Source organism: Lepidochelys kempii, chromosome 1 (genome assembly GCF_965140265.1).
Source record: "Lepidochelys kempii isolate rLepKem1 chromosome 1, rLepKem1.hap2, whole genome shotgun sequence".
Classification (NCBI taxonomy): Eukaryota; Metazoa; Chordata; order Testudines; family Cheloniidae; genus Lepidochelys; species Lepidochelys kempii.
Genome location: NC_133256.1, coordinates 46,456,038 through 46,476,183, shown reverse-complemented (window position 1 = coordinate 46,476,183; position 20,146 = coordinate 46,456,038). Strand labels below are relative to the sequence as shown.

The 20,146-nt window shown below is 47.6% G+C and overlaps 1 protein-coding gene across 2 annotated transcripts in view; it reads right to left on the bottom strand.

Annotated features, from left to right (window-relative positions):
* The window catches only part of MEDAG (mesenteric estrogen dependent adipogenesis), a 33,150-nt gene extending 19,271 nt beyond the window's left edge, over positions 1-13,879 (bottom strand). The window contains exon 1 of one of the 2 annotated variants that reach the window (XM_073341165.1): positions 13,358-13,879. In XM_073341165.1, coding sequence (XP_073197266.1) covers positions 13,358-13,611 — 254 coding nt within the window. In that variant the 5' untranslated portion in view covers positions 13,612-13,879. The remainder of the gene's footprint in view (positions 1-13,357) is intronic. The other variant, XM_073341161.1, reaches the window with a different exon arrangement.
* Positions 13,880-20,146: the final 6,267 nt, after the last annotated feature.

The following is a 20,146-nucleotide window of genomic DNA, read 5'->3' as shown; positions in this document are numbered from 1 at the left end:
CGTTCTCAGCCACCCCAGGACTGACTGAACGGTCATACCACTCCATTGACACAGGTAATGCTCACCCAATTAGGGTCCAACCTTACCGGGTGTCTCCTCAAGCTAAAACTGCTATAGAACGGGAGATCCAGGATATGTTACAGATGGGTGTAATCCGCCCCTCTGAAAGTGCATGGGCATCTCCAGTGGTTCTAGTTCCCAAACCAGATGGGGAAATACGTTTTTGCGTGGACTACCGTAAGCTAAATGCTGTAACTCGCCCAGACAACTATCCAATGCCATGCACAGATGAACTATTAGAGAAACTGGGACGGGCCCAGTTCATCTCTACCTTGGACTTAACCAAGGGGTACTGGCAGGTACTGCTAGATAAATCTGCCAAGGAAAGGTCAGCCTTCATCACACATCTCGGGCTGTATGAATTTAATGTACTCCCTTTCGGGCTGCGAAATGCACCCGCCACTTTCCAAAGACTTGTAGATGGTCTCCTAGCGGGATTAGGAGAATATGCAGTCGCCTAGCTTGACGACGTGGCCATATTTTCGGATTCCTGGGCAGACCACCTGGAACATCTACAAAAAGTCCTTGAGTGCATAAGGGAGGCAGGACTAACTGTTAAGGCTAAGAAGTGTCAAATAGGCCTAAACAGAGTGACTTACCTTGGACACCAGGTGGGTCAAGGAACTATCAGCCCCCTACAGGCCAAAGTGGATGCTATCCAAAAGTGGCCTGTCCCAAAGTCAAAGAAACAGGTTCAATCCTTCTTAGGCTTGGCCGGTTATTACAGACTATTTGTACCGCACTACAGCCAAATCGCTGCCCCACTGACAGACCTAACCAAAAAGAAACAGCCAAATGCTGTTCAGTGGACCGGAAAGTGTCAGAAGGCCTTTAACAAGCTTAAAGCGACACTCATGTCTGACCCTGTACTAAGGGCCCCAGACTTTGACAAACCGTTCCTAGTAACCACAGATGCGTCCGAGCGTGGTGTGGGAGCAGTTTTAATGCAGAAAGGACCTGATCAAGAATTCCACCCTGTAGTGTTTCTCAGCAAAAAACTGTCTGAGAGGGAAAGCAACTGGTCAGTCACTGAAAAAGAATGTTATGCCATTGTCTATGCTCTGGAAAAGCTACGCCCATATGTTTGGGGACGGCGTTTCCACCTGCAAACCGACCATGCTGCACTGAAGTGGCTTCACACCGTCAAGGAAACTAACAAAAAACTTCTTCGGTGGAGTTTAGCTCTCCAAGATTTTGATTTCGACATCCAACACATCTCAGGAGCTTCTAACAAAGTGGCTGATGCACTCTCCCGTGAAAGTTTCCCAGAATCAACTGGTTAAAATCGTCCTTGAGATGTGGAAAATATTGTTAGTCTTTATGTACTTGGTAGTATATTTAGAGATGCATGTGTCTTATTAACTGTTTTTCCTAGAGCTCCAGGAAGAAATCCCAGCCAGTGTTTCACCCTAGCTGAGATTTGGGGGGCGTGTCATAAATATAAAGGGAAGGGTAAACCCCTTTGAAATCCCTCCTGGCCAGGGGAAAGCTCCTCTCACCTGTAAAGGGTTAAGAAGCTAAAGGTAACCTCGCTGGCACCTGACCAAAATGACCAATGAGGAGACAAGATACTTTCAAAAGCTGGGAGGAGGGAGAGAAACAAAGGGTCTGTGTCTGTCTGTATGCTGGGTCTTTGCTGGGGATAGACCAGGAATGGAGTCTTAGAACTTTTAGTAAGTAATCTAGCTAGGTATGTGTTAGATTATGATTTCTTTAAATGGCTGAGAAAAGAATTGTGCTGAATAGAATAACTATTTCTGTCTGGGTATCTTTTTTGTAACTTAAGGTTTTGCCTAGAGGGGTTCTCTATGTTTTTGAATCTAATTACCCTGTAAGATATCTACCATCCTGATTTTACAGGGGGGATTTCTTTATTTCTATTTACTTCTATTTTTTATTAAAAGTCTTCTTGTAAAACACTGAATGCTTTTTCATTGTTCTCAGATCCAAGGGTTTGGGTCTGTGGTCACCTATGCAAATTGGTGAGGCTTTTTATCCAACATTTCCCAGGAAAGGGGGGTGCAAGTGTTGGGAGGATTGTTCATTGTTCTTAAGATCCAAGGGTCTGGGTCTGTAGTCACCTAGGCAAATTGGTGAGGCTTTTTACCAAACCTTGTCCAGGAAGTGGGGTGCAAGGTTTTGGGAAGTATTTTGGGGGGAAGGACGCGTCCAAACAGCTCTTCCCCAGTAACCAGTATTAGTTTGGTGGTGGTAGCGGCCAGTCCAAGGACAACGGGGGGAATATTTTGTACCTTGGGGAAGTTTTGACCTAAGCTGGTAAAGATAAGCTTAGGAGGTTTTTCATGCAGGTCCCCACATCTGTACCCTATCTGCTGATATCAAGGGTAGTGACCCTAGGAAATGTGCAGGTCATAGTGGATGGCTTTGCTGCAATGGGATTCCCTAACTGTGGTGGGGCCATAGATGGAACCCATATCCCTATCTTAGGACCGGTTCACCAAGGCAGTCAGTACATAAACCGAAAGGGGTAGTTTGCAATGGTGTTGAAAGCACTGGTGGATCACAAGGGACGTTTCACCAACATCAATGTGGGATGGCCAGGAAAGGTACATGACACTCACATCTTCAGAAACTCTGGTCTGTACAAACAGCTGCAGCAAGGGACTTACTTTCCAGACCAGAAAATAACTGTTGGGGATGTTGAAATGCCTATAGTTATCCTTGGGGACCCAGCCTACCCCTTAATGCCATGGCTCATGAAGCCATACACAGGCACCCTGGACAGTCATCAGGAGCTGTTCAACTATAGGCTGAGCAAGTGCAGAATGGTGGCAGAATGTGCATTTAGAGTTTAAAAGCGCACTGGCGCAGTTTACTGACTTGGTTAGACCTCAGAGAAACCAATATTCCCATTTTTATTACTGCTTGCTGTGTGCCTCAATATCTGAGAGAGTAAGGGGGAGACGTTTATGGCGGGGTGGGAAGTTGAGGCAAATCTCCTGGCCGCTGATTACGCGCAGCCAGACACCAGGGTTGTTTGAAGAGCACAGCAGGGCACGCTGCGCATCAGAGAAGCTTTAAAAACCAGTTTCATGGCTGACCAGCCTACAGTGTGAAAGTTCTGTTTGTTTCTCCTCGATGAAAACCCGCCCCCTTGGTTCACTCTACTTCCCTGTAAGCCAACCGTCCTCCTCTCCCCCCTTCGATCATCGCTTGCAGAGGCAATAAAGTCATTGTTGTTTCAAATTCATGCATTCTTTATTAATTCATCACACAAATAGGGGGATAACTGCCAAGGTAGCCCGGGAGGGGTGGGGGAAGAGGGAAGCACGGGGTAGGGTGGGGTGGTGGATGAGGGGAGGAGGGAAGGACAAGGCCACACTGCACTTCAAAACTTATTGAATGCCAACCTTCTGTTGCTTGGGCAGTCCTCTGGGGTGGAGTGGTTGGGTGCCTGGAGGGCCCCCCCCCCCGCGTTCTTGGGCATCTAGGTGAGGATGCTATGGAACTTGGGGAGGAGGGTGGTTGGTTACACAGGGGCTGCAGTGGTGGTCTGTGCCTTTCCTGCACTTCAACCATACACTGGAGCATATCAGTTTGATCCTCCAGTAGCCTCAGCATTGCATCCTGCCTCCTTTCATCATGCTGCCGCCACCTTTCCTCTTGATCCCGCCACCTCTCCTGTTGCTCCAGCCATCTATCCTCTTGCGCGTCCCTCCTGTCCTCGCATTCATTTTGTGCTTTCCTGGACTCTGCCATTGTCTGCCTCCACGCATTCTGCTGGGCTCTTTCAGTTTGGGTGGACTGCATGAGCTCAGAGAACATTTCATCGCTAGTGTGTTTTTTTCACCTTCTTATCTCGCTAGCCTCTGGGACGGAGATGCTAGTCACTGCACTGAAACATTTGCAGATGCAGGAGGAAAAAAGGGAGATTAAAATTGAAAAAAGACACATTGGCCATTTAAAAGGAGGGGCTGATGTTTTTGAGTTAACGTGCAGCACAAACCCAACTAAACCCCTCCTACACCCAATTCTTTGGGATGATTGCTTCACTCCTCCCCCCACCACGTGGCTAACAGCGGGGATTATTTCTTTTCAGCCACAGGCAAACAGCCCAGCAGGAATGGCCAACTCTGATGTCCCCTTAATAAAATTCCCCTAGTTCAACCAGGTAACCATGAATGATATCACTCTCCTGAGGATAACACAGAGAGATAAAGAATGGATGTTGCTTGAATGCCAGCAAACACCGGGACTACGCACTGCCATGCTTTCTTATGCAATGATTCCCAACTACGTGCAACTGGCCTACCGTGGTAAAGTGTCCTACCATGGAGGATGCAATAAGGCTGCCCTCCCCAGAATCCTTTTGCAAAGGCTTTGGGAGTACCTCCAGGACAGCTTCATTGAGATGTCCCTGGAGGATTTCCGCCCCATCCCCAGACACGTTAACAGACTTTTCCAGTAGCTGTACTGGCCATGAATGCATCCAAAGTCTTCAGGGCAAATCAATCATTAAACATGCTTGCTTTTAAACTATGTATTATATTTACAAAGGTGCACTCACCAGAGGTGCCTTCTCTGCCTTCAAGATCCAGGAGCCTGGGTTGGAGGGTTGGGAGGGTATTGGCTCCGGGGTGATAAACAGTTCCTGGCTGTTGGAGAGAATGGTTTCTCCGCTTGCCTGGTGTGTGCTATCTTCCTCGTTCCCAAAATCCTCATCCCTGTTGCATGAGACTCCCTTGCAGGAGTCTACATACAGGTGTGGGGTAGTTGTAGGGGCACCCCCTGGAATCGCATGCAGCTCATCATAGAAGCGACATATCTGGGGCTCTGACTCCAAGTGAGCGTTTGCCTCTTGGATTTTTTGGTAGGCTTGCCTGAGCTCCTTAAGTTCCACGCGGCACTGCTGCGGGTCCCTGTGATAGCCTTTGTCCTTCATGCCCTTGGAGATTTTTTCAAATATTTTGGCGTTTCGTCTTTTGCAATGGAGTTTTCTGATAGCACGGATTCGTCTCCCCATACAGCGATCAGATCCAGTACTTCCCGTTTGGTCCCTCATGGAGCTCTTTTGCGATTCTGGGACTCCATGGTCATCTCTGCTGATGAACTCTGCGTGGTCATGCCACGGTGGCCAAACAGGAAATGAAACTCAAAAGTTTGCGGGGCTTTTCCTGTGTACCTGGCCAGTGCATCCGAGTTGAGTGTGCTGTCCAGAGCGGTCAGAATGGAGCACTGTGGGATTGCTCCCGGAGGCTAATACCGTTGAATTGCGTCCACACTAACCCAAATTCGACCCGGCAATGTCGATTTCAGCGCTAATCCCCTAGTCAGGGAGGAGTACAGAAATCGATTTTAAGAGCCCATTAAGTCGACAAAAATGGCTTTGTTGTGTGGACGGGTGCAGGGTTAAACCAATCTAAAGCTGCTAAATTTGACCTAAACTTGTAGTGTAGACCAGGGCTAAGTAAAACATCTGTTGAGAACTGCTGCAATTTTAATTTAGATGCACATCTATAGGCATCACCGTTTGAAAATGTTGCCAATACTGTAGATTTGCTTGAAAAACTCATGGTATTAGCTGTTTTCCTTAATGTCTCTGCTTCTGGAATTATGAGATTATGAATGATTCTCAACTTTCATTAAAATAAGTAAGTTTCTAGCCTTCATAGTTAGAGAAAGATTGGAAAACAACCCCCAAGACTCAATAACCAGAGGGTAAATAATAAAACCCCTCACATTTGGCTTTAAAATCATGTGATTAAAAAAAAAACAAACCCAAACAACTAATCTCATGCTTTTGGGGAGATTGACTCATTGGTTGTCTTTTTTGTTTTTCAAATAATTAAGTTGGGCCTTATCAAAGGCGCTGGAACTAAGGGCGCTGCTGCATCCCCTGGCTTGAAGTGGTTTCCATCATATACAGGGCTCACAGTTTGGTTCAATGGGTCTCAGTACCCCCACTAGACAAACTGTTCCAGCATCTATGGGTCTTATCTATACTTAACAGCCACACTGGGACAGCAAAAGCACCTTTTTTATAGGTGGTATAAGATTATTCCTGTTCAGTGAACAAAAAGCTGTAACAGCAAAAGTACTCTTTGACCAGTGTAACTGCATCTACACTAGGATTTTTGCCAGCATAGCTATGTCATACAATAAGTTACCTCTCCCAACCAAAATAATTATGCCAGCAAAACTTTGAAGTGTAAACCTGGTCTTGCTAGTTTTAGGAGATTGTAGTTTTCTTCCCCCGCCCTTTCTTTTTCCTACCAGAACTAAATAAGTCACTTTTTGGAACATGCAGGGATACACTGCAGGATGCGGGACAGATACAGGAAAGCTGGGCTGGGAGGCAACAGAACAGGCTGCACACTCACATGAGTCACAGTTCTGGCTTAGATCCCTCTTGTGGAGAGTTGGGTATTACAGTGGAGTTGGGATAGTTATTTTTCTCTTATGAGTTTGTAATCTATTACCAGTTACTTGCTAGCATGCTCAGCACCATACAAGATACAAATAAAGAGCCTCTACTAGACATTTATACCATTGTGAGTACACACAAAACCATCAACTCCAAATCAAAACTACAAACAGTTCAAGTAACTCACAACACATTAAGGTAAGAAATTTGGGTGCCAAAATTTGGGATCCTAAGTCCAAGTTTAGACAGTGGCCTGATTTTCCACGGGTACTGAGCACTGACAAATCCCACTGAAGTTAGAACACAAGGTGCTCAACACCTTTGAAAATTAAGTCACTAGTACTTAAGCGCCTGAATATGGATTTGAGACTAACTTTAGGCACTCAGCTTTCCCAATTTTGGCCCCAGTTAATTTCCAAAGGCAAGTGCAACCTAAATTTTGAGAAGAGACAAACCAATTTAACAAATCACTGAGCAGGTGCTTCTCCCTCTGTACTTGAATCATCTAATTTTTGCACTAATTATTTTTAACTAATTTTGGGTTAGTTTCCTCCCCCAGAAAAAGGATCATAGAGGCACCTACATGCAGGGTGCAGAAAATTTGGGAGCAGATTCAAATTGGGAGGCCACCAGGACATAGGAAGGGAGAGAGAAGTGTTAGACTCTAGGAATGAGGAACTCAAAGTACCATTCAAAGTCCGCTGCAATCCATAACTGCCCTGCTTATCTTTGTATGCAGTGTTAGACACTAACATTCATGGACTGCACAGAGACACTGGATTTATTATTTATTACAACAATCTGTAACCCACTAATCCCTTATTCTTTGTTCTATGACTGCAGAGATGTTAACGGACCCCTCCACCTTGAATGGCCCTTTTAGAATATGAGCTAACTACCTATGCTAAACAATTTGTTCCACCTTGTATTTAGCTGTCACCCTCAGAGTACCTTTCCCAGACCCAAAGAGCTGTGTGTGGCTCAAAAGCCTCTCTCTCTAACCAACAGAAGTTGGTCCAATAAGAGATATTAGCTCCCCCACCTTGTCCCTCTGTATCTTTGAACACTCAAGAACAGGGGTTCTGTTTGTTTTGGTTTCTACTTTGTAGACCTTTAATTATTTTTTTTTACCTTTATGCTAAGAATTTGCTTTGGACTTGACACACCTAACTGCAATTTTTCTGTTTCCAAACTTTCCAAGTCCTGCTCATTTAGAGGTCCCTCATTTCAGCCTCATTGTAAAGGCAGTTTTGTTTTGTTTAAGTATCGTGTTCTTTTGGTGAAAAAAGTTTGTTTTGTTTCAATGGGCCTGTAGTGAGGCAGTGTGGCTCCCCTCCGTCCCAGAGAGGGACGAGCCCTTCCGGGTATCAGAGTGGGCGGAGCTAGGGAGCTCCGAGCCCGCCCCTCAGAGGGTCAGGCGGCGCCCCGGAAGTATAAAGGCTCGACCTCCGAACTCACTGGGAAGACAGCTGCCGGGGAGGCTAGATGCCTCCAACCTGCCCCACACCCGCTACCCGGAGGACACCACCGTGACCCAGGTAACACCCGAGCGGGAGTTTGGAAGTAGCCCGGGGGCAGATGACCCTGGTCTGGCTGCAGCACTGCCAGAGTCTATATCAGTGTGTTGCAGCCAGGATCCCCACTGATATAGCAGCAGGTCTTCTGCCACTGCTAGGGTCCCAGGCTGGGACGCAGTGGAGTGGGAGGGCCTGTGTCCCCCTGCCACACAACTCGTGGGTGGCAGTCTCCCCCTCTCTCAGGTTCATTGGGGGCCTGGGCTTATTGCTACTCGTGCACTGCTACTGCCCAGCCCCTGCTTGAGGGCCTGATCACTTGACTCACTGTTGCCCCGCCCTGACCTAGGGCCCGGGTTTACGGTGCTTATTTCCCTTGGTGGCCCTTGTGGCAACTGAGATGCCCGTGGCCGGATTAAGTCCCCCTAGACATCACCAGTGTGTAGTGAGGTGTTGTGGCTCCCTGCTGCCCTGGAGAGGGACAAGCCCCGGCTAACCTCTTTACAGGGCCATTTGACAGATCTGCTGGCCCCATCCAAAACCACTGCTCTTATTTGTACACTCAAACCCCAATAACTTTCTATTACCATTTTACAGAGATTTCCATAGAACTACATGGCTACCTTCTTCCACTCCTCCCAGTGCCAGAGATCATGGTGCTCTCATTTGGTTTCAATGTGCCCTTTACCCAGGGTTTAGAGGTAGGACCACCTTTCCCCCCTGGGCTGCAGCTCTTTGAATTTTACTCCAGAGGGAATTCTGCATCAAAATATTAAAAATTCTGTGCCAAAAATAATAAAAATTCTGCACCTAGTATTTTAAAATTCTGCAAAATGCTGCATATTTTATTCATCAATAAATAAATGTGAAGGTTCCAGCCAGGGCTGGATTATGACATTTTGAGGCCTTAAGATAGGTAAAGTGTAAAGAGGCCCCATACCGTAAAAAAAAAAAAATCATTATAGAAAGGACATCGAATATATAAAGATGAAAGCTTTATATCTGCATACATACAAAGGTAAAGTTGTAAAAATAGAATAATCTATCTAAAACAAATGTCTTGCAATATGCCTGTTTGCATTATAAAATAGTTTCAAATTAACATTTTCATCTGATTTCTTAATGAATAGATATGAAAACTTTATACCTATAGCAACACAAAAGCAGTTAAAGTTACACAGACCAGCTTACTTAATGGAAGCCATACAACCTGCAGTATGTCTGTTTGCACATCATAAAAGAATGTTTTAAATTTCAGTGTTAAAATGAATGTGATTTTTGGAGAGCAAAGTCATTGATTATGTCCTCAAATGATAAGCTACCGAGTTTGTCACTTTCAATTGCCTAGAAAATGCTACAAGAAAAGCGGACCTCTCTTCCCGTTTGCTTCTCTTATCCTCAGTCTCCCTCACGATGACTAATCTCAAGTAAACACCTTGGGCACACAGAGTGACAACAAGCTACATGTACAAGAGAGATGGAAAAAATTAACCAGGAAAAAAAAAAAAGACTGGTAATCTCTAGACAGGCAGTGAGAAAACCTAGCTTATATTTAAGCAAATATAATATTATAGGCTTTAATAGCCTAAAATCAGGGGTTCTCAAACTGGGGGGGGGGTCAGAACCCCTCAGGGGGTCACAAGGTTCTTACATGGGGAGTTGCGAGCTGTCAGCCTCTGCCCCAAACCCGCTTTGCTTCCAGCATTTATAATGGTGTTAAACATACTAAAAAGTGTTTTTAATTTATGGGGGGGGGAGGAGTCGCACTCAGGCTTGCTATGTGAAAGGGGTCACCAGTCAAAAAGTTTGAGAACCACCGCTATAAATCATACAGTAACGCCTCACTTAACATCCTCCCGGTTAATGTTGTTTCACTATTAGGTGGTGGACCTATTAGAGAACATACTCCTTTAAAGTTCTGCAATGTTCCCTTATAACATTGTTTGGCTCTGCCCATCCAGTGCTCCTGTCGGGGACTGGGTTGGGGCACACCGCCACACCCCTACCCCAATCCCCAGCAGGAGCCCTGGGCAGGCAGAATGGGGCAAGCCCCCGTGCCCCAACACGATCCCTGGCTGGAATGCTCAGCAGGCAGAGCAGGGCAAGCCCCCACATCCTGACCCCGCTACACGCCTGCTTCAACCAAGCTTCACAATCATCATTGGTGAGTACAGTATTAAATTGTTTGTTTGCTGTATATGTATAGAATGTCTTTTGTCTGGCAAAAATTTTTTTCCCTGGAACCTAACCCCCATTTACATTCATTCTTATGGGGAAATTGGATTTGCTTCACATTGTTTCGCTTAAAGTTGCATTTTTTCAACATAAGTAGGATGTTAAGTGAGGAGTTACTGTATATGTACATAGTTTGAAATAACTTGCTCACCAAGTACACATATATATCAAAATATTCTGAGTATCTTCCTTCACTTCACTTCTCTCAAAACCCTCTCTATCTATCTTTTCATCAGCACTCTCTGTATTTATTGTGAAGGTTCTGAGAAGGGAAGCCAACACAAATGTATCCTCCTCAAGATCCACTTGACCCAAGTCCATAAAACGATCACCTGCAGACTCAATCACGTGAAGCATGGGTAGCGCATGAAGCAGAAAATGGCACGCGCACTAAAATACACAATTGTACATATGTACAGATCGAAAGAAGAAAACACATTAACACCTAAGAAAACGAAGGAAAACAGGAGCGAAGGCACTATATGGCTGTGCATGCTGGACTGTAAACAAAAGATGGGGGGCCTTCCGGCTATTACTAGCCAAGGGGGACGCTAAACAGGACATCACTCCTAGGACAAATCCAATACGAGTATGAGCTTGGCAGGACTGCTTCATGACACTGCCATCTGTGGCCTCACATTTTCCCCAATTTTATCAGCAGTGAGATTATTTATCTAAATAAGTTATGAAGGCACAGTCAGAATTTTACCTGCAGCACCTGGCCAACAAAACGCTGCCCTAGAAGGCTGATAGCAGACTTACACCTAGAAATACTAATTTTACAAGTGCAATTAGCAGGGGGGTTTTTCAGCCCTGGCTGCCCGTCTATCAATAATGAACAACTAGTGAAGGGTAAGGGTATGTGTGTAGCCAGATGTGTATATTTTTGTCATATTTGAACAAATGTGTTTATATTTAAAGAGAATCTTTTCCCCATATCGCCTTTATTTAGCCTTTATTTTTGATAAAATTTGAAATGGAGTAAGTTTTTTTTTCTTTTTTTGGAGCCCCCTCATGTTGTGAGGCCCTGAGCTGTAACTTAGTTTATGCCTTAAACCGGCCCTGGCTCCAGCATGGCAGCAGGGAGCAAAAGCCACTGGCTGTACAGAGGTGGGAGATCACCCTGCAGCACCCTGGGACACAGACTCGGAGATGAGGCTACACCTGACCCTGACACAGCGCAAGGGTTGGGACTGCCCCAGAAACACCCTGGGGCCCTACCTCTCTATGCCAGGCGCACCAAAATAGTGAGCGAGAGGGACAGAGTCTCGCACGTCCAGCCCTGATCCATGTGCGGAACAAGCAGGCTCAGTCTGGCAGGATCAGAGTGTGGAGGGGCTTAATGTGGGGGGATGCAGGTGTGGGGTGAGAGGGTTCTGTGAGGGAAGATCTGGATGTAGACAGCTTGGTGAGGGGCCCAGGTGTATGAGAGATCGGGATGCAGATGGGCTCATTGAGGGGTTCCATATGCAGGGGAATGGGATTCTGCAGGGGGGTCCAGGTGAAGTTGGTTGGGGCTCAGTGCAGGAGGGGGGGTCTGGATGTGGGGGATGAGGCTTGGTGGGGAGTTTGAGTTCTGGCGGAGTGGGACTTGGTGGGGTGGGGGTCTGCATGCAGCTGGTTGGGGCTCCGTGGGGTGGGGGTCAGGGTGTTCCAGCACTTGTGCCCCAACGAGCCCTTCACCTGGAACTAGGGATGCTGCCGCAGCCCCTGGCTTGAAGGGGTTTCCATTATATACAGGGTTTACAGTTTGGTTCAATGGCTCTCAGCACCCCCACTATATAAACTATTCCAGCACCCCTGCATTTGAGGGGGGGGTTGAGTGTGGGGGAGCTCAGTTGGGGATGGTCTGGGTGCAGGGGGCTCTGGATGCAGGGGGGGGGGCTCTGCAGGATGGGGGCTTGGGTGCAGTGGCAGGGTTCAGCATGCATAGGGGTTGGGCAGATGGATGAGCAACTCCCCATACAGTGATCACTTCTCCATGGGGGCAGGAGGAGATGCAGAGCTTCCTGTAGCTGGGTGAGGTTTCGGGGGGGGGGGTCTAACCCAGCTACTCCTTGCAAGAGAAGAGGAAGTCCTGTTCTTCCCCCACTTCTCCAGGACTAGCAGCTGAGCCCAGCAGATGGTAGGTGCTAGTGGCTGGGACGTTCCTAGCCCCATGCTCATTTACCTCTCCGCCGGCCAGGCCCCGAAGCTATGCACCTGTGCTGCTGGGGAGAGGCATGACTGCTCTTGTAGCTTCCCTTTGCTTCCCCGTCATTTGTCTGCAAGGGACATGAATTCTGCATGTATGCAGTGGGGCAGAATTCCCACAAGAGCATAACTTACACTCGCCTTAGGCCCTTTGTCCCCTGTCCTCCCTGCACCGTGAAGCTGCAGTGCTGGACATGCGCTACATGCCCAGACAGTATGAAGAGAGATTAAAAAGGCTGTGACTGTTTAACTTGGAACAGAGACAACATGATAGAGGTCTATAAAATCTACACTGGTGTGACCAAGGTAAATAAGGAAATGCTATTTATTCCCTCACATACACAAGAACCAGAGGTCACCTGATGAAATTAATAGGCATCAGCTTTAAAAACAAACAAAGGAAAGGCAGTATTTCTGCACACACCACAGTCAACCTGTGGAACTCATTCCCGGGGGATGTTGTGAAGGTCAAAATTATAACTGGATTCACAAAAGAACTAGATAAGTTCAGGAGAGTAGATCCATCAATGGCTATTAGCCAAGATAGTCAGGCACGCAACCCCATGCTCGGGATAGCCCCTAGCCTCTGCCTGCCAGAGCCTGGGACTAGAGACAGGGGAGGGATCACTGGCTGGTGTCCTGCTCGGTTCATTCCCTTTGAAGCACCTGACACTGGCCGCTGTCAGAAGACAGGATACCGGGCTACATGGACCATTGGTTTGCCCCGGTGTGGCCGTTCTTGGAGTCCAGACAGCACCCACATCGGTCCCCTAACGTCCCACCATTGCACAGGGCTGGGGAAGGGCCCCTGGGAGGTGAAGTCTGGGGCAGGGAGCCTCCCTGCTAGCGTCCCCAGCCCGGCGAGGGAAGGTGGGCGGGACCCCAGCAGGCGATGTCGGGGCGCTGCAGAGGGAGGATCCGGGACGGGGCTCCCAGGGGAGAGGCTCCCGGAGCGGGCGGGGCTCGGTACCTCTGGAAGTGGCCGGTGAGGCGGCAGCGGCGCTGCCCGTCGTGGTGCAGGGCGCCGTCGCTGAGCACGGTGAAGCCGCCGGCGGGCCCGTGGCGCGGCGGGCGGAGCACGGCCAGCTGGTCCCCGCGCAGCTGGAAGCAGTCGGGCTGCAGCAGCAGCAGCTGGCGCAGCGGCAGCAGGGCCAGCTCGCAGTCGCAGGTCCGCGGGCCGCGCAGCTCCCCCGCGGAGATGGGGCTCGGGCTGGGCTTGGCCATGGAGAGGCCGCGGCAGCAGCCGGGGCTCGATGCGGACGGCGGGGCTGGGGGGCCGGGCTCAGGCTGCGGCTCGCACGGGCGAACCTAGGGCCCAGGGTGCTGCCGCCCCGCGCTGCTCCCGTTGTATATATCCCCCACCAGGCTCCGCCTCTGGCCGGAAAAACAGCCAGCAACCTGGCGCAAGCCGCCGCCGGCGAGTGCCGCTCTCCCCTGCAGCGCCCCGCCTGGCTCCACAGTCTGGCCTGGCTGCGCCAGCGTGGCCGACAGCCCCGCGGGCTGCCTCGGCCCGGCTCGCCCCAGGCACGTCCCCATCGCCCCCAACACTCTCCATTGCCCTCTGCTGTGCCCTGCTCCCCACACGCTCCTCAGCAGCTGGGCTCGTCCCCTCACAGGCTCGCCAGCGGGGCATAGCCAGGCCCAGAGGGCCCTGGTGCAGGAATAGGTTCCCCTCTCGCCCAGGAGTCTGAAATCTAGCATTTTGCTTCCCTTTCCCATCGTGGAAAATCAGAACATATACCCCTGTTATCTGAACAAGACGTAGCTCATCTACACACACACACGTTCTGTTTACACATTTATACAGAATGCTCACTGGCAGTGATGTAGTGCTAAATTTTACAGTGCAGGAGCCTTGCAGAAATTACCTCAAATTGGTAATTCTGTCCCAAGTGAGATAATCTTCAAAATTTTGTCCGTGATATCATAAGGTAAAGCTCCCGTATTGAAAACCTAACAGTTTTCCAGCTAAATTGTATCTGATTGAAAGTGTGCACAAGAGGAATTATGAGACTTCAAACATTAGTAATAAATACATATATTGTATCAACATAAAACATCTGTAAATCAGCTTTTGGATGCCAAACTTTAAGTAGCAGGGCACATCAAAAGGTTTTCAGTCACCAGTGTATGGTTCTAGTTTCAAGTTGGTACAACACTACTGGAACTAAATTAATGCGATGAAGTGAGCTGTAGCTCACGAAAGCTTATGCTCAAATAAATTGGTTAGTCTCTAAGGTGCCACAAGTACTCCTTTTCTTTTTACAAAAGGGGAGTGATTCAATGGGGTTCAAGAACCCACAGTTTTGCCCATGAAAAAACTTGCAATCTGAGCACAAAGAGCATTTGCTTTGCATTCACCAATCATGTGGCCGGGCACCAAATGCAAACAAGTGTCACAAACATTCAGACCACTTTTGAAAATGTGGTCTCTGTGTCACAGAAACCAAACAAAAGATCCATACCGCCATGCAATTAAAACCAAAGTACATCCTCAGTGCTTTTTGGAGATCTTGATAACTAGTCCATTTTGCATTACTAAGACAGGACCTTATGATATGTCTGCTTCCATAGCATAGAAATGTTACTTGATCTAGATAAAAAGCCAACCCTGGGGATTGTGGGGGACCAGACAGGAGTGCAGCTGGGGGTGTGGAGTGTGGGAAGGTTTCACAGAGGGTGCACAGGTCCCATTATGGTTCAGCTAAGCCATTCCAGAGGAAGGGTTGTAGGAGGCAGGGGTGCCCAGCCCCAAGGCGGGAGGGAGAGTTGCCAGAAGCGGATGGGAAGCAGCCCCTGATGAGGTGCTGGGCCCAGGGTACTATTTTTGTTGTTAGCGACAAAGGGAAAATCGATTGTTTGAAGTAAAATGTTTCAGGTATTCCATACGTGGATTAACTTTTCACTAACCTCCTAGAATGTTCTGGACCTTTGTAAAATCTTGTGGAACCTTCCAGATTTTCTGAGAACTATATTTTCCTCAAACCTCGTATAATAAAGGAGCACTCAAGGATGATAAGGCTATCTCAGAGAAACTTAATGAATTCTTTGCATCAGTTTTCACGGCTGAGGATGTGAGGGAGATTCCCAAACCTGAGCCATTCTTTTTAGGTGACAAATCTGAGGAACTGTCCCAGATTGAGGTGTCAGTAGAGGAGGTTTGGGAACAAATTGATAAACTAAACAATAATTAGTCACCAGGACCAGATGGTATTCACCCAAGATGCATAGTCATTTGTTTGAACATACAGTGTACAGTAATATTTAAAACAAATGTGTTGTGAACCCTGCTCACATCTTCCTTGTTTTTCCATATTCACACATCTACTCAATCGCTTTTGTTTGGCTCTAGGCCAGTCTTCTTTCATATAGTCACCCTGTTGTAATGCTATTGATTTAGAGAAATTACATCAAGAGTATTTTGGATTATTAAAATAAATGTTTTGGTCAGTTGTGTGTTCCTAAAGAAGCTTTACTTGTAACTTCTCCTCATGAAAGCAATGCTACATCATTTCTAGGTAGTCTAATTCCTTTTTAAGGCCTTGCTGGTTTTGTTCAGTTCAGGAACCAACAAAGGCTTTCTCTTGGGGAGGCGAGAGAAGAAGCTTTTATGTAGTAGTAACCTATTGTAATTGTTTACATTGTAACTAAGGGCTTGTCTACACTACCCCGCGGGGTCGATCTAAGATACCCAACTTCAGCTACGTGAAAAGCGTTGCTGAAATCAACGTACTTAGATCTACTTACTGCGGTGTCTTCACTGTGGTAAGTCAACAGCTGACACTCTCCTGTCGACTCCTCTTGCGCTTCTTGTTCTGGTGGAGTACCGGAGTCGACGGAAGAGCGCTCAGTGGTCGATTTATCGCATCTTAAATTGGCCCCTACTGGTTCGATAGCTGCCCACCGATCTGGTGGGTAGTGTAGACAAACCCGAAGTGTATAATCTCATGTATAGTAGAACCTCAGAATTACGAACACTAGAGTTACAAAATGACCAGTCAACCACACACCTCGTTTGGAACCAGAAGTACACAATCAGGCAGCAGCAGAAACAAACAAACAAACAAAAGTAAATACAGTACAGTGCTGTGTGAAACATAATCTTTTAAAAAAATAAAGGGAAAGCAGGATTTTTCTTCTGCATAGTAAAGTTTCAAAGCTGTATTAAGTCAAAGTTCAGTTGTCAACTTTTGAAAGAACCACCATAACATTTTGTTCAGAGATACGGATATTTCTGAGTTATGAGCAACCTCCATTCCCAAGGTGTTTGTAACTCTGAGGTTTTACTGTAGGTTGACCATATTTCCCTATGCTGAATACAGGTAAAATTACTCGTATTCAGGAGAGTTCAAATGTAATCAATCAGAACTATGCAGTACAAATGTTCAAATTAACATCAAGTTGACTGAGCCCCTGTTAAAAAGAAATACTGTCTAGTTGGATTCTTTTTATTTACCTTCTTATCTTTAAGCCTTTAGGGTTCACACGGGGAGAGGTGATACACACACACTCCCATACATCTCTCTCACACACTGGGGGTGACTGATCAACCTGACCCTTCCTGCCTGGCGCTCTCTGTCCTCCATGCCTGGCTGGGCCCCCAGGACGGACCTGCCTCTTCTGGTACCTGGTGCCGCATCTTCTTGAGGCAACACGTGGGGGAACATGACGTGTCACATCCCCTACCCCCAGATTTCTACCAGGGTTCACACCAGAACATGACCAGCAGCAGCCTTTCCACACTGTGTGGGAAGGAAGGGACAGGAGCTGCTTCCTGCCCCAGGGGAGAGGTGGGGAAGGGATGACCTGGCCCCTGTCTTTGCAGAGCTCATCTCTTACCCCCCGCCCCACTGCCCTGGTGGCTGGAAGCAGCTTGTCCCTTCCTGCCCATACAGTGTCAAAGGCAGCTAACACTTCCGGGCTGCTGCTGGACACCAACATAACCCAGCCACCTCCTGTCCCCGCTGGCTACAGCGTGGGCAGGAAGAGGTTAACTAAAGATGCATTGTGCACGAGGGCCCAGGGAGAACCTGCCTCCAGGGGCTTCAGTGAACCCGCCAGAGAGGTGGCTCAGCAGTGGAGGGTGTTTAGGGGACAGAGCAGCCTTGCATGCCCTGGGGGCAAGACCCAGGTTGGAGGGTGGGTAAGTGAAGAGGATGCTAAGCCCCTGCCCATGGGGCTGCTGTGGAGCCTGCAGGGTTGGGATGTGAACAGACTGGAAATCGATTTCCCCCTTCCAGAGCTTAGCTGAGGGGCGGAGAGGGTTCCCCATACCAGTGCTGTGTGGGGCTTTGGCACATGCAGGGCTTGGCTTCTCCTGTCCAGCACCCCGAGCTGGAGGGTCTTGGGCTTTCCCAGGATGCCGGCCCAGCCAGAAGTAGTAGGGAAAGGAAGGAGCCTGCTGGCCAGACTGTTGGTGAGCTGAGCACTCTGACCAGGGGCTGGTTCTCTGCACAGCAGTGGGAATGGGATGCGGCCTGCCGGGATGGATATGGAGGAGCAGTGGGGTGTGAAGGGGCAAAGCAGGGAGAGGACAGGAAGAGGGGGAACACGTAAAGGGCCAATGGGTGGGCAGCAGAGGCGACACATAACCAGCCACTGCCTGGCCCTGCCCGCACTCACTGGCCACCACAGCTTGCAGTGCGCAGCCAGTGCTGGCCGGAAACAGGACAGGGGGTGAGACCCTGCTGACTGAGAGCTGGCATGCAGCGGGGGCTACGCTGAAGGACCAGCAGGGGAGCGCTGCAGCTTTCCCCCTCACTAGCCTTGCACATCCACCCCCATCTTTGGCCACTGGACCCTCCCACTCACCGCTGGTGGGCAGGCGGCTGGTGAGCAGGGATCTGGCCAGCAGTAGGACCTGGCGGCACCTGCAAGAGGGCTTAAATATGGGACTGTCCCTTAAAAATGGGACATCTGGTACCCCTATTCTATTGTATTTTCTAATCTGAGTTAGATTACATGGGACACAGACTGCCCTAATAACACTAATGATGATCTCCTCCATTCATGCTCATATCTCTCTGTGGCATTTGACGCTATGCAAAGTTGAATCAGGAGAGGTTCTCTGGCTCCCATGAAGAAGAGGAGCATGCTACAGAGCCACTGTTTTCACAACATCCATACTTCTGCTTTTTGGACATTTCCTTTATTCCTGGTTTGCTCCCTTCCGTGCCATATTGTACATAGGAACTCTTGTGCTTACCTTGACAATCTGAATGAGACGCTTGTCTGCTAGCCTGAGATTTGTTTTTAATCTTAGAAAGTTTCTCTGTGTTTTCATATGTAATAAAAACAACTGGAGATTTTTAGCTCCAAGAAAATTAAGCTGTGATTACATTTATTCAGGTATGGTGGCTCCAGTTGTTATTGGAATTACAAATTAATCATGCTCAGCCACTTCAACTTTTACAGACTGATAAACTAATTGAGCTATTAGACATGGCTGGGCGTGAAGTATGGTGTAACCAACTTCAAAACAGCCTTTGGGAAAATGACAGCTGTATGAGTGTAACCAGAGAGAAAAATGAAATCTCCTGCAGCAGAGACTCTGCAGGGTCATAGAGCAAGTATGCCTTCAAATTAATTTAAGATAAAAGAAAATTGCAAGGGGGGAGGAATCAGTTCTTTTGTTCCAAATTCTCTCCTCAGATACATGCACATTCAACTCCAACTGACTTTAATGGGATTTGAGCACGTGTTTTACAGCAGAATTCAACTTTGTTCCTGCTCCTTTTGTAATGTTCATGGGTATATAGAAATGACAAAAAGTGGCCATGACCTATGGTTCTCTATCAATCAGGTCCCTTTAGTTTTCAGATCAGTTTGTAACTACTTTTGTTTTCCCTTTTAATTGTAAAGTACGCTCTTGAAATAAAGTTCATAAGCTTGGCTGAGAAGCCACTCAAGAAAAGGGGAAAACTGAGTGAAGATCAGTGTATTCTCCCTTTCCCATTGAGTGCAGTTTGCTAAAAAAAAGATAAAAGTATGGCTGACAGAGAAGATTCTCAAAATCATTCATTGTAGTTTTTCTACTGTTTTAAAAGCCAAGATAGATTGTTTATATAAAGGAGAATGGAAATTGTGAAGAATTCGCACCAGAAGGCCATAATAAAATGAAAAGGAGTAATGCTCAATTCAATGCACTTGCCCCAGAAAAACAGGAGTTTGCAAAAAGGAAAAAGTAGGAAATGTTACTAAAAGAAGAAAATGAAGGGCCACATCATCCCCACCACTGCATGGCATGAATGAGATGAAAGGAGTGGAAAATACACCAATATGGCATAATAATGTCAAAGGGAGGAGAGACAACATGTGTTGTGCTCTCCTCCTTCTGAGACTGGACAGTTCTATCCACTTTAACAGCCATGTGGTCAGGGCTCTGTGGTTTTGGAATGGAGTGTTTCAAGGCACAGGGGATGGACCCAAGGAACTATGCTCTTCCATTGCATGCTCCCCTGGCATCTGATGGATATCTTTGCCCCTATTCAGCCATCTTACTCTTTATTCACAATAGGTATTTTTTTAAAATAATCTTTGGATCACACCTTCAATTAAAATTTCCTGGGATGTCTGCTTTGCATTCCAGAATGCACTGAAGCTTCCAATGACCATGAAATAGATACATGATCAGAAAGTTGCTCCCCAAACTATTCCCTGCCCGAGAAGCGGCTCACCAAGCATCCCTTAAGGTACCACTGCATCTGGGTCTTTACTAAGTGTACACTCCTTGTGTGACGGGTGCCTGGATGGGCCACAC